The sequence below is a fragment of the Neophocaena asiaeorientalis genome, unplaced genomic scaffold, assembly GCF_003031525.2.
Source record: "Neophocaena asiaeorientalis asiaeorientalis breed wild unplaced genomic scaffold, Neophocaena_asiaeorientalis_V1.1 scaffold64, whole genome shotgun sequence".
Lineage (NCBI taxonomy): Eukaryota > Metazoa > Chordata > Mammalia > Artiodactyla > Phocoenidae > Neophocaena > Neophocaena asiaeorientalis.
In genome coordinates this window covers 4,898,060-4,913,560 of record NW_020185334.1, presented here as the reverse complement: position 1 = coordinate 4,913,560, position 15,501 = coordinate 4,898,060, and the positions used below count along the sequence as shown (strand labels likewise).

The 15,501-nt window shown below is 52.5% G+C and overlaps 1 protein-coding gene across 1 annotated transcript in view; it reads right to left on the bottom strand.

Moving 5' to 3' along the window:
* Positions 1-40: 40 nt before the first annotated feature.
* Positions 41-15,501, bottom strand: part of JAG1 (jagged canonical Notch ligand 1) — a 35,280-nt gene continuing 19,819 nt past the window's right edge. Inside the window, exons 6-26 of the mRNA XM_024735447.1 lie at positions 14,487-14,617; positions 14,132-14,251; positions 13,580-13,693; positions 12,088-12,201; positions 11,393-11,506; positions 10,933-10,979; positions 10,424-10,597; positions 9,873-10,023; positions 8,912-9,076; positions 8,318-8,431; positions 7,710-7,823; positions 7,513-7,626; positions 7,257-7,373; positions 6,743-6,770; positions 6,198-6,283; positions 4,985-5,098; positions 4,232-4,341; positions 3,918-4,151; positions 3,575-3,706; positions 3,235-3,385; positions 41-2,251 (exon numbers count right to left, since the gene is read on the bottom strand). Of these exons, the coding sequence (XP_024591215.1) occupies positions 1,794-2,251; positions 3,235-3,385; positions 3,575-3,706; positions 3,918-4,151; positions 4,232-4,341; positions 4,985-5,098; positions 6,198-6,283; positions 6,743-6,770; positions 7,257-7,373; positions 7,513-7,626; positions 7,710-7,823; positions 8,318-8,431; positions 8,912-9,076; positions 9,873-10,023; positions 10,424-10,597; positions 10,933-10,979; positions 11,393-11,506; positions 12,088-12,201; positions 13,580-13,693; positions 14,132-14,251; positions 14,487-14,617 (2,902 nt within the window). The 3' untranslated portion in view covers positions 41-1,793. The remainder of the gene's footprint in view (positions 2,252-3,234; positions 3,386-3,574; positions 3,707-3,917; positions 4,152-4,231; positions 4,342-4,984; positions 5,099-6,197; positions 6,284-6,742; positions 6,771-7,256; positions 7,374-7,512; positions 7,627-7,709; positions 7,824-8,317; positions 8,432-8,911; positions 9,077-9,872; positions 10,024-10,423; positions 10,598-10,932; positions 10,980-11,392; positions 11,507-12,087; positions 12,202-13,579; positions 13,694-14,131; positions 14,252-14,486; positions 14,618-15,501) is intronic.

Sequence of the window (15,501 nt, the reverse complement as noted above, 5' to 3'; positions counted from 1 at the left end):
CCCCCCGCAAGTGCTCAAAACAATTCAGTCCACACTGCAGGCCATTAATCCAGTGGTGTTTATTCAAGCAGTATTCACACTTGCTGTCGAATAACAAGGGCATCTAGGCCCCCAAGACGGGGCTCACAGCTCCAGCTTCACAGCAGCCCCTCGGGGTTTCGAGAATGTTACGGCTGAAAAGGCTTTCCGTTCTTGATGGGGGCCCCTGTCAAGCACAGCCTACTTCTCACACCCCAGTCACCAGGACAGACCCAGGGCGCTGGCAAAGGCACAAGGCAGAGCCAGGCAGAACTACGTAAGCTCAGAAGAGGCCACACTGGTCCGTGTTTTCGTACAAAAAAATTTAATAAATATGACTTTTCAAAATTTATTGCCAGGAACAACACATCAAAGATGTATGTTTATGTTCGTATAACACTAAGAGGGCAATACAAAGGATCTTCACGGTCTTAACGGTGAACCGACGAAGTCAGTTTTTAATAAGTCTTTTTGATCTTAAATTTCGTCATAGCATTTTGATTTCCTCACTTAAGGCAGGCAGTGGACTCTGGCAAATCTAAACAGTGACCTTTCTGGACATTTTACGGTTCAAGTATTCAACTAGCTTATGAGAATACTCCCTAAATGCAGTAGATAACAACACAAAATCAAATCTACAAGTGGTTCAGTCTTACATTACGAATGGTGAAAAGAAATCAGAATTTACAAGATAAGATTGGTGTGCTTCCAACTTCACACAATTAATCTGATATCTTTAATTATCTTCAACCACTCACGTTTTGGCTACGTTTAGTCATAGCTCAGCTTGTTCCCTTAAACTGCTCGGTAGGAGATCACCTGCCTGTCTCTTTCAAGTCTAAAGCAAAACAAAAAAAAACAAAAAAAAAACACTTGTTCTAGACTAACTCTCAAACTGCCTCAGTCGGGGTTTTAAACATCTGACGTCGTACGAAAAAAAAAAAAAAAAACAACTCCACCAGTATTCCAGGCACAGAAGGCCATCCTATTGTCTTAAAATGAACTATTTTCAAACACCTTACTTTTGGCTTATAGGAAACACGTAATAAGAAAATAAGGTCAAAAAAATAAAGCTATACGCTTACAACGCTATCAAAAACCTTCGATTCTAAACACGTACATATAAATAAAAAGGAATGATGTCTTAAGGCTCTTGATTATTAAGTTAATAAATCAAATATACACAGTGATTAATAAAAAAGAATTATTTACAGAACTATACAAAATTCTACTTTTGACACATTTTTCCTCTTTAAATTCTTCATTTTACCAGCAACTGCTGACATCAAAGTCCCCCTCCCCCAACAACAAAATACAATAAAAAAAATAAATAATAAACTCATTTGTGATAGTTGCTGTGGTTCTGAGCTGCAAAGGCACTTTTCAAATACAGAACTACTTGGACGTCATCATAAAACCAATATACAAAAACAACTCAAGAGTCAATAAATATAAATAAAAACTATGATCCTAAGACTGCATCACCATCGGGACATCTGGCAGAAGTGGAGGCTGGAGACCTCGGGGGGCCGGGTGTTCTCCTGGGAGCCTGATCCGACAGGGGCGGGGGCCCCGGGGCCTGGTGTTTGCATAGCTGTGCGATGCAGTGCTGCCCAGCCAACCACAGAAACTACCATTGCCAGTGTAAGCCAGCTTGTCAGAACTTAAATTAACACAGGGGTTCTACGTCAAGGACAGCCTGGGACCGGAACACGACAGGACAGCTGGAGACGCTTCTGGAACCCCGGGCGCCCTCAGACTCCGCCCGCCGTCTGCTATACGATGTACTCCATGCGGTTCAGGCTCTGCGCGCTCTCCAGGTCTCTGTTGTCCTGTTTGTTTGTCCAGTTCGGGTGTTTGGCCGGCGTGCCGTGGGGGGGCTTCTCCTCTCTGTCGACCAGCGTGTACGTGGCCTGCCTGGCGAAGCGGGCTTTCTGCTGGTGCTTGTCCATGTCGTCCTCTTCCACCTCCGAGTTGTGTGTCCTTATTTTGGACATTTTGGAGTTCTTGTTCTCGTAGTCCTTGATGGGGACTGTGTTGGCCCCGTGCTTCTCGATGGGGTTCTTGATCTGGTTCAGCTGCTCCCGCACGTTGTTCGTGGTGCTCTCCTCAGAGGCCGAGCGCGCGTGGCTGCCGGGCTTCCGCCGCTTGCGAACGCACCAGTAGAAGGCAGTCACCAGGCAGCAGACCCAGGCCACGGTCAGGACCGAGCTCAGCAGGGGCACCAGGAAATCTGCAAGGCAGGGGCACCCCCGTGAGCCCTGCGCCCACGGCTCCCCTGTCCTTGGTCCCTAAGAAGGGCGCATGGGGACGAGTCCCTTTCCCAACCACACATCGTCACCTCCCAGCATCCCTGAAGAGACCAGGCCGAGCAGCAGCCCGTAGAGGCTCCCGCCTCGGCGCGGAGCAGCATCTGGGCCGGTCACGGGGAGTCTGGCTACTTAGGCAGCTCATTAGAGGAGCCGGTTTTCAGAAGCATCAGCAAGAGGATCCCGGCATGGCCGGCTCAAATGCCCCCAGTGGTCCTGCGCCCGGCAAGTCGCTTCACTAGAACGGTGATGCTCGGGGCACCCACGGGGGACTCTGGACATCCTGCGGGGCCACCGAGCCATCTATCAAACCCGTGTCTCAGTGCTTAGGACGGGCTGTCCCCCGATACCGGAGCACAGGACAGGCTCCGCACAGACACACGCTCAAGGCACAGCCATGCTCTTCCCGGGACCCAGAGACAATGCGTGCCTGGAAGGGCGCCCGCCTGCTGGAGCACAGCTTGCAGGCAGGGGAACAAGTCAGGGCCGCCTCTGCCCTTTGCCATGTGACCTTGGTCACGTCAGCTGGCCTCTGTTTTCTCAGTTAAAAATGGGGGGTCCTTGAGTAGGGAACCGTCAAGTAACTCCCCACCCTGGAGGTTTTACTGGACGCCGGTTGTATTGGTCTTATTTTATTTTTCTTTGCGGTACACGGGCCTCTCACTGTTGGGGCCTCTCCCGTTGCGGAGCAACAGGCTCCGACGCGCAGGCTCAGCGGCCATGGCTCACGGGCGCAGCCGCTCCGCGGCACGTGGGATCCTCCCAGACCGGGGCACGAACCCGTGTCCCCTGCATCAGCAGGCGGACTCTCAACCACTGCGCCACCAGGGAAGCCCTGTATTGGTCTTATCGATGAGACGGACGTAACAGTCCTCGCAGAAAGGGACCACTGCCCCCATCCACCTACCTGTTCTGTTCTTCAGAGGACGCCTCTGAACTCTCACTTCCGCAACGGCGGCGATCAGTGAGCTGTTCCCTTCACGTTTACTAACAAGATCTATAATTTTGTCGGTGATTTCCTTGATTGGGTTTCCATCATCCCGGATGTCTTCAGCAGACTGGAAAAGGAAGACTCATCAAACCAGAGAGTCAGGGACACTCCACAGTCACCTTCATTCAAAATTATTTGACCACACGTGTACGTCAAGCTCTCCTTCAATGTATCTGCTCATCTGGACACTGGCTAAGTGAAGTTTCTGAGCTACTTGGCAATCAAACAACTAAGCGTGCATGGGTCTCATACTCACAATGGCCACGTGTATTTCATTGTTTGCAGAAGGGGAAGGCTCGCAAGCTATGTAGATTGAATATTCAGCAGAAACATTCTTCAAAATATTCAAATTCCGCAATTGGCTGCAAATATGCTCTGTGGTGAGACCCTAGAACGAGATTTTTAAATCCAAACACACGTAAAAGAGCGGAAGGAAGAAAGGCTGCTGTTTGCTTGAAAGTGAAGCTATATTCAGAAGCTGAGCTCTGGTGTAAGACAAGAATCTAGGCTAAGGAGGAGGAGATCCGAGCTCGTGACACCCCTGCTTTAGGGCAAGCAGACACACCCCACCTCTCCAAAGCCAGCAAGGTGTTCCGTACCGGCGACATCATCTCCTTGTTGAAGGTGAACGTGATGTTGGCACAGTTGTCCTGGTAGTAGGGGTCGGAGGCACACTTGGTCTTCACGGGCTGGAGGCTGGAGGACCGGCACTCACCCACACCAGTGCAGGGGCGCACGAAGCACTGGGCGTCCAGGATGGGGATGCAGCTCTGCCCGCTGGGGCACTCACTGTGCCCTTTGTGCAGCGAGCAAGGGCGGGGGCCACACCACACCTGCAGAGACAGAGTAGAGCTCAGGAGACGCTCGTTGGCAGTTCCAGAACCAGAACGCCGGCGGCTGGGGCCACGCCTACCTTCGAGCAGGCGATCCTCCCGTCCAGGCACTGGCAGGTGTTGCAGTCGTCGTCCCACTTGGCCCCATCAGGTATCACGCTCCCCACGGTGATGCAAGATCTCCCTGAAACTGAGGTGGAGACTCGTGAGTGGGAGGAGTTGCCTTTTCTGGAGACAGTTCTCCTGATTCTTCACTCCCTGCCTGTCGGGAAGTGATTACACCTGTTGCCCCTTGCCCCATGAAAACACAGTTGCTCCTACGATGGGCAAGCATCCCTCCCTCCCCAGTGGCCTTTGCACCCGGCCACGTGACCGGCTTTGGTCAGTGCAGTGCGTTGGGATGCAACGTGAGCAGAGTCTCTCCCCGGTGAGCTTGGCCCCTTGAGAGCCTACTGTTTGCCAGGGAAAGGACGTGCCCTGGATACAGTGCTGGTCCGAGGAGGATGGGGTGGCACACAGACCTGGGCACCCAAGCCGAGGCATCCATCGCTCTGCTTGTGCCTTTGTGCCCACGAGCAACACCAATACTTGTACGCACGGAGATCGGGGATGGTTGTCACACAGCATAGTTGTGGCAACAGCTGGCTAAAACCAACAGCTATGCTGTTTTCACGGGACCGCCCCCCCCCTCAGGTTTCCCCTTCCCTGTGGTCCCAAGTGGATGTCCCCTCCGTGTTCTCTGAGCATAGTTCCACTCACGAACAGTCAAAACAGTGACTGCAGTGCCTGCTCAGCCCGCAGGACACACGGGCAGCTGGGCCCGGCCCACTTACCTTCCTGGCATTTAGCACCACTGTGCCCTGGGGGGCAGACACACCGGTACCCATTGATCTCATCCACACAGGTTGCCCCGAAGGCACAAGGTGAAGACTGGCATTCGTTGATGTCTAGGAAAAATGGAGTTCGAGCTTAGGCCCCAGTGGGAGGCAGCAACGTTTTTCTAAGTTTTTACTGACAAAACATACAGATAAGCTTTCTAAGTATAAGCTTGACGCATTTTCATCACATGACCAGCACCCAAATAAAGAAACAGATCATCAGTACTCCCAAAGTCTCCAGTCACTGCCCCGCAAGGACCACCACTAGCCTGATTTCTAACAGCTGAGAATCATGGGGAAGCAGCAATTTTTAACTGAGGTTCCTTTTTCTCTGATAGTACAATTTAGAACAAGGGCCGGCAAAGATCTTGAAAAGGGTCAGCTAGTAAGTATTTTAGGCTTTGCAGGCCATGTAGTCTCCGTCATGCCTGCTCAACTCCGTGGCAGCATGAAAGCAGCCCTAGACAGTACATCAACAAGGGTGTGGCTGTGTGTCAATAAAACTTTATTTTGGCCCCCAGGCCATAATTTGCTGACTCCCGATTCAGAAACATGAAACAGATACACAGATCCCCCATCTAGTAGTTCTTGAAGTCCCAGACTTGGGGACCTCAAGGACCAGTAAAACTTTAAATACTTTAGGGACAAGAACAGAAAGTAGTACAACTAATCTATCACCCTTTTTGGCAAAAGAAAGGGCAGGTAAAAAAAAAAAAGTAGGGAAAAGGCTCAAAATAAAGAATAAACTGTGAACTTCCTGAAAAACTGCATTGCCTGCCTCCATTTTGTTTAATCATTTCACCGGGGCCTGATCAAGTCCTGGAGACCACAGCCCCAGTCCCTTCTGTGGCCTTAGCTCTGTCCCCTACCAGCATGGCTGGGGCAACATCCGCTTGCCCATAATTTCATGTTTGTCACGGGGACAGGCACACTCTTTCCTTAGGACCTCAGAGTAGATTAATCACCAAATTCTGTGGCTGACGCTCTCTCCCCTAGAGCAAGGAGGGCTGTGTCCCCCAGGGAGGGGCCGGCCAGAGCCACCTTAATCCCAGCTGGAGGCAGATTACTTGTCAAGGCTACTTAGAACCATGGCCATAATTATTTTAAAGATGAAAACTCTCAGGCTGAGGGTTTGGAGTGGGAAGACCCAGTCGGAGGTGGTCCTTACTTATCCTGCAGTCGGGCCCAGCGAAGCCGGGGGCGCACTCACAGCGGTACCAGTTCTCTCCATCCACGCACGTGCCACTGTTGTAACTATGAAAGCAAAGACCCCTCGGTCACCACCAGTCCACCACTCCCCCTGCCAGTTCAAAGGTAGCCATGCCAGTTACGATCAGCAGCTCTCACCCCTGCTCACACGCACCACCGCCTGGGAGCTTTAAAAACACTGATGCCGGGGTCCCACCCCCAGAGAGTCTAATATCACGGGTCTCGGTTGCAGCCCAGGCACTGGAACTTATAAATGCTCCCCGGGTAATTCTCGCGTGCAGCCAAGGTTGAGAATCACTGCTCTAAATGAGGACACACCCTGACTAAAGTGTGGTCCACGGACCAGCAGGACCGGCATTGCCTGGGAGCCTGTCAGAGAGGAGGGATGTGTAGCAGCCCCCAGATCTCCTGCATCCGAACCTGCACTTTAAACAAGATCCCCAGGATCCCCACACGCGTCACAGCCAACAATAAAGCGCCGGCTTAAAAGGTGGGCGTGCTTACCAGGGATGAGGACTGCAGTCATTGGTATCTGCAAAGTAAAAAAAGACAACTTAACAGCGAGGCCTTCTTAGCCCTAAGTCAAAACACCAGTGATTTCCACGATACCCAGATGATAAAGCTGTCATTAACACCAGCAGAAGGAGCTTAAGACCTCTGCTCAATTGGAACCAGGCCCACACCACACTTGGTCCCATTCACCGTGGGACACATGTACACAGGAAGAGGCCCTGGGTGGGGTGGGCAGGGGGTGTGAGAATGGATGGAGACAGGCTGCTAGTCAGACCGGAGCTGGGAACCACGACGCCATCTGTCTCCACTTATCTCCTCGGCGACTTTCTCATGCCCAGGTCAGGGCTGCATCCCATCAAGTCATTAGAACAGACCCAGGTGATGCAGAAGCAGACATCAAACAGCTCTGCTTCTGGTTTCCATTGCCAGTCCCTGGGGGTGTCAGGATGGACTCCTGCAGCCCTCAGAGTTCAAGGTGGCAAGCGGGGGGAGGGGAAACACTCACTCTGCGTACAGATGGGCCCCTCCCAGCCTTCTTTGCAGACACACGTGAAGGACTCGCCGTTGACCACACAGGTGCCCCCATTGTGGCAGGGGTTAGGCAGGCAGCTACTGTTTCGGGCTATGAGACAAGAGCAGACAAGGCCACCCTCCCTGAGGATCCAGCGACAGTCTGGAGGGGCAGAAACCAGGTCCCAGGAAACAGTCATAGGCTCACATGCCCACGGCCCCTGTGAGGCCCAGGGAGGGCGGAAAGGTACCTATGTTACAGGTCGTTCCTTCCCAGCCTCCGGGACACATGCACTTGAAAGCGTCCCCCTCGTCATAGCAGGTGCCACCATTGTTGCACGTAGCCTCATCACACTGGCTGTCACCTGGAAGAGAAGATCCCGGCGTGAGCCCCTGGCCGGCCCTGCTCACGGAAGACAGGGCAGGATCCCAGCCGGCCACCACTTACGTGAGTGGCAGGTCTTGCCTTTCCACCCGTTTTTACAGTCGCAGTAAAAGTCGTTGACCAGGTCGCGACACGAGCCCCCGTTGTGGCAGGGGTTCTGGCTGCAGTCGTTAATATCTGCAATCAGAGGAGACAGCCGGCTGAAGATGCTCCCAGGCCCATCCACGCCCCACGACACCTAAGGACTGCATCTCTCCACCCCCAGCCCCTGCTTTCCGCTCCCACTTCAAAACCAGCAGACACCCGGGGACTTAAACACGGTCACTCTTTCCCAGGAATAAAGGAGCCCCCCGACAGGCCATGGAAGTTAAAGTCAAGATGGGCAGAAAGGACAACCCAAACAGCAAGATGATCACTTTTCCTGCAAGCGGGGATATCTACCATCCTAATTACAGGGTCTAATTCTATAAGCTCCTCCGCAGAACTTCCTTCCCGCTGGCTGGCGTCAGCATCAACACATGCAAATAGGACACAGGCCATGCCGTCCCAGGGCAGGAACTGTCGGGGTCCAACTCCCAGATATTTCCACGAAGAAGAAAGGCTTCCCATGTGGATTCTGTCCTGCCCACACCCCCCAGAGCTGTCTGTCCCCACAGGACCCCTGAACTCACTGGTCTCACAGTAGGCGCCCTCCCAGCCACCACTGCAGATACACTTGTAGGAGTTGACACCATCGATGCAAGTACCACCATTTTTACAGGGGTTGCTCTCACAGTCATTAATATCTGTGAAAGGAAAAACAAACAGAAACAGGTAAGTAAACGAAGGAAAAGTAATGCCACCGCCAAGCACTGTTCTACGGGTTTCCCTGCCCCTCCTGAGAAAATACACTGGGCACCTCAACATTGAACTCCGTCAGGACTGTTTCTGAATCCGGCGGGCAGTTTTATCAAGCAGGGGCCTCCAGAGAGCACCCCGTCCCTTTTATTTAATGTCTTCACACTAAGCTACTTGGAGAGAGTGGGGAGGAAACTCCTAGGCAAAGCGGACCACCCGATCTAGTAAGGTTCCAGAACATTCTAAAATAAACGTGCTGAAGACTTAAGAGGCGTCGGTGATCTCGTAAGTTAAACATGACCTCAGTCTTAGATTGTAGATGGTAAACCTGGACTGATCTCTCCTGAAATGATTCCAGATGCCCCCCAGCTGGGCCGGGGCAGGGTTTGGGGGACCTCGGCCCATTCCCCGAGGATGCGGGGTCTTACTTTCATGGCAGTACGTTCCAGTGAAGCCTTTGTTACAGTCACAGGTGAATTTGCCTCCCGACTGACTCTTGCACTTCCCGTGGGGACCGCAGACATTGGAGGAAATATAGCGCACCCCTTCAGGCGTGTCATTGGAGGCCATGGCCACCGTGCAGCTGTCAATCACTGCGAGACAGACTTGGGGTCAGATCCCCGCCAGGGACCCGAAGACCCGGTGTTCCTGAGCCCAGGACCCACACGCCACGCCTGCTCTCCTGGAGCCAGGCACCTTAGCCAGGCTAATGAGGGTAAGAAGCCAGCACCTCGGTGGCCAAGACTGGCAACATGCCGTGTCACGCTGTGACAGGCAAAGCCGAGACCCCAGGCGGAAAGTTTTTTTTTTTTTTAGGCGTTTTCTCCCTATGGAGCCAGGAGCCCACGTGTCTGTGGGCCCTGTTCATCCTCCCTCTACTGATACATCTACCAAATTTGCCGGAAGCTGGCTAAGGAGGAGGAACAGCCTTTCCCTCGATGTAAGGGCACTTACGGCTGCAGGAACCTGGAAGCCTGAGCCATCTCACACAGCAGCCACAGGCGGCCGTTTAAATTTAAGTGAATGAAAAGTAAGTAAATCAGGGCTTCTAGTTGCCCTGGTCACACACTAAACGTTCCGGGCCACACGTGTCCCGAGGCTACTGTACCTGACGGTGCAGATATCACCGTGGCAGAAAGTTCTACTGGCAGAGGTGCCCTGAGGAATCCATCTCGGCCTTGCACATCAGCGTCCCCCAGAACGCGGATGCTAAATGAATTCCCTTCTCTGCCCTGGGCTACTTGCAGGTATGGTCCCCCCGAACTGGTGGGCCTGAATAGGTTGTTTCCACATGTTCTGGCTTCCCCCCGAGTGTCACGGGGCAGTGACGAACGGGCAGAGGACAGCAGCCTTGAAGACAAGCCAGAACCCTGGCGGGGAGGGAGGTACCTTCACAGGGGGTGGTGCGGCAGTGGTCTTTAAGGTGGGAGCAGTTCTTGCCTTCATAGTCCTCGGGACACTTGCAGAAATAGTCGCTGGCGCGGTTGTAGCACTGGGCACCATTCTGGCAGGGATTGGGCTCGCAATAATCGATGTCCAGCTGCGAGGGCCAGGGGCAGGGGAGGGGGGACACAAAGTAAAACAAAGGTGTGATTATGACTCCTCTGGGGCAGCGGCCACTGGAATTTGACCCTTCCGTCTGCTTCTGTTAGGAGAACACCCAGCATGATTTACAGTTCTGTCCTAGCGACTGTCCAGGTACGCATTTGAGACAACAGGGCAGAATGAGAGAGTGCTGGGTCTGGGATGAAACGGACCAAGAGAAATCGACAGGCTGCCGGACAACGGGAAGAAAATCACTCATCACCCTCCTTCCACGGCGTGTGTCTAGCAGAGATCCCTACTCAATAGGAGGTTCCAGACAGTGTTGGGAATGGGAAGGTGGCAGGGAGGAGACTGCCTGTGAAAACTTGGCCATCGGACGCTCTAGCCCAGCTCACCTGACAGAGGTTTCCAGAGAAACCAGTGGGACACAGACACTGGAATCTGTTGATTTCGTTCTGACAGTGACCCCCGTTGAGACAGGGGTTGCTGGCACACTCATCGATGTCTGTCTCACAGTGATCGCCTGCATAGCCAGGTGGACAGATACAGCGATAACCGTTAACCAAATCCTGGAGGGAGGAGAAGGAGGGTGAGAAACACATGCTTTTTTTCTAGGTGCTCCACAAACACAGGGCTTCAGTGGTTCAGCATGACTGTCGCGCTTCAGCTGATTCACTGAAAGAGATGCCAAACCTCTCCAAATGTGAGAGAGGAATTTCTATGTGCATGCCTTCAAGATGACTCCCGGGAGGCTGGGGTAACATGAGCCTGAGTGAAACTTCCAGAGACTCACTTTTCACCTGCATTTTTAAATCTCCCAGGGACAGAGCTTTCCCAGGGTCACATAAATCTTAAGGCTTGTTGTCAATCACTAAGGTTTTGATATAAGCAAAGATTTACATACCCGACAGGAGGCGTCATTCTGACATTGGCCGAGGCAGTCATTAATATCTAAAAAATAAACAAGTCACCGTATTGGAGGGGCAATTTACATTGAAATTGGGCTTAACTGAAAAGCCTTCTCTGCTCAGGACAGATAAAAACCTCCAATCAGATTTCTTGCGTGCTTCCCGTGAAATAAGGTTATTGGTGGGAACACTCCCTAGTTCTTCCAGACTGAGGTACTGAAACTTCACATCATTGTTTTAGCCACCTTATCAGAGTACGGCCGTTTTTTACCAGCTAATGAGCCTGAAAACGTGTATGTTTTCATTTCTGTGCCCATCACTCCCTCTCCAAAAACATTCCCTCTATAAGGTTCTCCTTCCACTACTCAAGTCTTAGACCTGGAGCCTGAATACGGCTGGCAAATGCCTTCAACACCCCAGTTTCATGAAAATCAAAATTGAAACAGTCTCACTCACTTATGTCACAATTCTGACCCATCCAGCCCGGGAGGCAATCACAGTAGTAGCTGGCAATCAGATTCTTGCAGGATTTGGCATTTACACAAGGTTTGGCCTCGCATTCATTTGCATCTGAAAAACAGAGAGGGTGAACAGTGAGAAATGGGGTTCTACCCCACCTCCCCCCTCAAAAAAAACACACCAATAGTTTGTCTGAAACGAGACATTTTAATAAGCTAGCTAAATAAGAGATACTACTTTGAACGTCTGAACCCTCTCCCCTAGCTATGCTCCAATAAGGAATGCTAATTGATAACGTTCCAGCTGCTGTTAACAACTAGCCCCGAACAGGACAGCAGAAAGCCACTAGGCACTTCTGTGCAAAACCCAACGCAGCCTAGTTGCTGGGATTTAATAGTGGCAAAAAAGAATGCAGACAGCTCATTCCTCATGAGATCATCCCCGTTTGGAACCCAGCTGAACACTCCTCGGACAGACGATTGACATGGTTCAAGGAATCCCACGACTTTCCCACAGGGCCTCAATAGAGCCAGGCCATTTGCATGCGAGTTATTTCTTCCAGGCCTGCTGGCTGGACCCTAGATAATAAATGACTTCTTGGTACGATGGCACGCAAACTTGCACTGCTGGCCGCATGTACATCTCCCTTAATCGCTCAGATCAAGCCAGCCCTGGTGCAGGAATTCTCTTACCTAACTGGCACGTTTTGCCCGTCCACTGGGGCGGGCACACGCACTTAAATCCGTTAACCAAGTCCTGGCAGGTGCCCCCGTGGGAACAGTTATTTGGAGAACAGTCATCAATGTCTGTTTGACAAAAAGAGGAGAGGGTTGGCAATTTAATCTCAATCCATTTGACAATTAGATAATTTAATACCACCCCTCACATGAGGGGCCTTCACTTAAGAGCCAGACACCTGCTGCAAGTGACTGCTACGATGACGATAAGGCCTGATTTTAGCTTTAAATCCCCCACTGGCCCAGTTCATTTAATCCGCAACCTGAGCGGGTGGGAGAGCCAGCTGGATCCCCAGAGCATCAGCCCTGGGTAACTCAGGACATCTCTCACTGCCTACCCTTTATTTTTAAAGAAAAGTTTCATCACGGCACAGAGGTAACTAAGGAGAGGTAAGGAAAAATAACTTCTTCGCTGGTGAAAAAAAAAATCATGTTCTTGTTTACTCACAGACTTTTCCCAAAATCACCTGCCTGGGGTGCCCAACCTCCCCCCACTTCTGCAGTAGACTCCCAAGGCCTCTTAGCGATTCACCTCCTGCCCGTGTAGGAGGTGCCAGGCTCTCCTCATGAATCTGCTCACCAAGCCGTCACACCCCTAGGAGACGGGAATTGCTACTCTCCCGTTTAAACAGGGCACAGGTTGGCAGTGACTACAGTCCCACAATGGTGACGGGTGGCGGGGCCATGGTGCCAGCCCAGGTGATCCAACCCCAGAACCCAGCTCCTTAACCGTGTTGCATGCTGTTCTCAGGGGGCTGATGACCGTGGACCTCGGGCCTGGCTGCACCTCTGAAATCCAGGAGCTTGTGTGTGTTTTGTTTTTTTGTTTTGGCCGCGCTGCGTGGCATGTGGAATCCTAGTTCCCCGACCAGGGATCGAACCTGCGTCCCCTGCACTGGAAGCTCGGAGTCCTAACTGTTGCACCACCAGGGAAGTCCCCAGGAGCCTGCGGAAGGTACGAACTCCCCAATTCCAAAGGGAAACCGTAGGACCCAGAGACCTGTACTGGGAAGCACTGGGGTAGTCCTGGTGTACAGCCACTGTCACTCTGTAGCCCTGGTCCCTCTTTCAAAATTTGTCCCCACCATGAAATCCAGTCATGACGACCTCCCCCGCAGGCATCCTCTGTACAGCTTCGAGGAGAATAACCGTAATTCAGTTCAGAGGAGGCACAAGTCCAGGGAAAAGGACGCAGCTACCCCACGAGCGAGTTTCTTGCAGTCAGAGATGCGTGTGCTAGCTTAGCAGGGTGCCTTAGGATGGGGGTGCCAGGAGACTTCCAAGGGCAGAGGCCGGAAGCTCAGGCCAGCCTCCCCACCAGACCCCCTCCCACCGAGACAGACCCATCACTAAGACCGACGTGGGACCCACAACCCTGTATCTTGACACAATACCCCCCTCCCCCCCTCCCCGCCAAGAAAGGGCACAAGCCAAAACGCAGACTTACTTGTGGAGCACGTGGGGCCGGTCCAGCCCGGAGAACACTCACACTCAAACCCCAGGGAGGTCTCCTTGCAGCTGCCTCTGTTGTGGCAGGGATCAGAGAGGCAGGCGTGTTCCGCTGTGGACACCAGCACAGCAGTCAGCAAGGGGCGCCCACCGAGAGAGGCTACCTAACACTCTCCCCGGCAACCAAATCCCACGCCTGGGCCGCCAGCTCGAGCTCGTTTCAAGAAATCAAAGCAGGTGTGGGACGTAACCCCGCTGTGTCTGGGGCGGAAAGGAAGTCATCTTTCTTGCTAAGCTCTCCGGCCCCATTTCTCCAAGCTTCTGACCTGGGAGCTGGGTCACTGCCCTGTACACGCCGCCCCCGATGCAATCCGCAGCCCCCTAACCACCTGAGCAACTGGACAGAGGTTTCAAAGACCCACGGAACGGCTGGGAGGACAGGTCTTAACGTTGGAGGATATTTTCATCTTTTTACGAGTCCCTAAGTGTATTTAAGCCGAGTGTACAGAAAAATTAGACAAAGGGATCTCACTGTGCCTGGACCACTTACCAATTTCACAGTTGGGTCCCGAGTACCCCTCAGGGCATGAACACTGGTATTTGTCAGGCCCTGTGTTGCTACAGGTTCCCCCATTGAGACACGGCTGGTGGGTCCCGCAGTAGTTGAGATCTGCCAAAAAGACCCCAAAGAAGTCACTCAGAGACCAGAAACACTGTGTTCCTAGACCCATTCCTCCTTAAAAACTAAAACCGAGGGAAACAGACCCAGATTCACAGGGTTAAAGGCAAATTCAAACAAATTTAGAATAAAAGCCCCTGCAAATAAAAATAAATGAAAGTACAAACCAAATCACCCACACCCCACCCCCGATCTCCAGCTCCACCCAGGCCCTCCCCAGACATACCTTTGTCGCAGAGCTGGCCACCCCAGTTGGTCTCACAGAGGCACTGCCAGGGCTCATTACAGGTGCCGTGGACGCACCCTGGGTGTGGGATGCACTTGTCACAGTACAGGCCCTGCCAACCATACTGGCACCTGGGGACACACAGCAAACCCTGCTTTACCCTTTAGAACTTGCAGGGAGATCAGAGCCAGAAAAACACAAGGATGCAAAGCCCAGGCTTGCTGTTTCTGGCGACAGGATGGTAGACTGTCAAGGTCTGTCCGGGGATTCCCTCTAAGCAAACATTTTCCCAGTTGGACTGAGGTCCCCTCCCAGGCGACTCCCAACAAAAGGAGGGCTGTTTGGGGAGAGGCCAGCACTGGACTGCCCTCCACAAAGCCCCTCTCTCTTCTCAGGCTCCCCCATGAGCCCAGGGCGGAGGCTTGGAATAAATCAAGCCCTGGGGGGAAGGAAAGGGCTCTCCCTGCAGTGACAACAATAGCCATGCGAAAGCCTCTGCAGACGCAGCCCTTTGGGCAAGTTTTACACAGCAGCTCGGCTGGGCTGTATCTCAGCAGCAAGTCACGACCCCAGCGCACAAAAATGCACCAAGACACCAAGTACGGCAGGAAACTGCCTCCCAAGGAGGCTCCCTGAAATCAGACAAGGAGGGAGAGGGGCACCCTTCCTTGGAGAGATGGGGTAGGATCTCTGGACCCATTTCTGCAGGGAGGACGAGGAAACCAACAGCGCTTGGAACCACTTCCGTCCATGATTTATGACCTGCCCCCCTCGTGGCTACTTAGGCTAATTTATTTTATAGTTATTTCTCACTTTGCACACACACACACAAAAAGTCAACTTGGTTTATCTCGTATTGGGGAAGGTAGTCGAGTTTCCTTTATAAGCGCCTCATTAATCGGACTCTTTGGAGGCCAAATGGTGCCTTTGATCCCCAAACAAAAACACAAACATACACCTTCACCTGGGGCAGGGGCTCAGCTACTCTCCCCTCAAGTTTCCAGCTCTCTGAAAC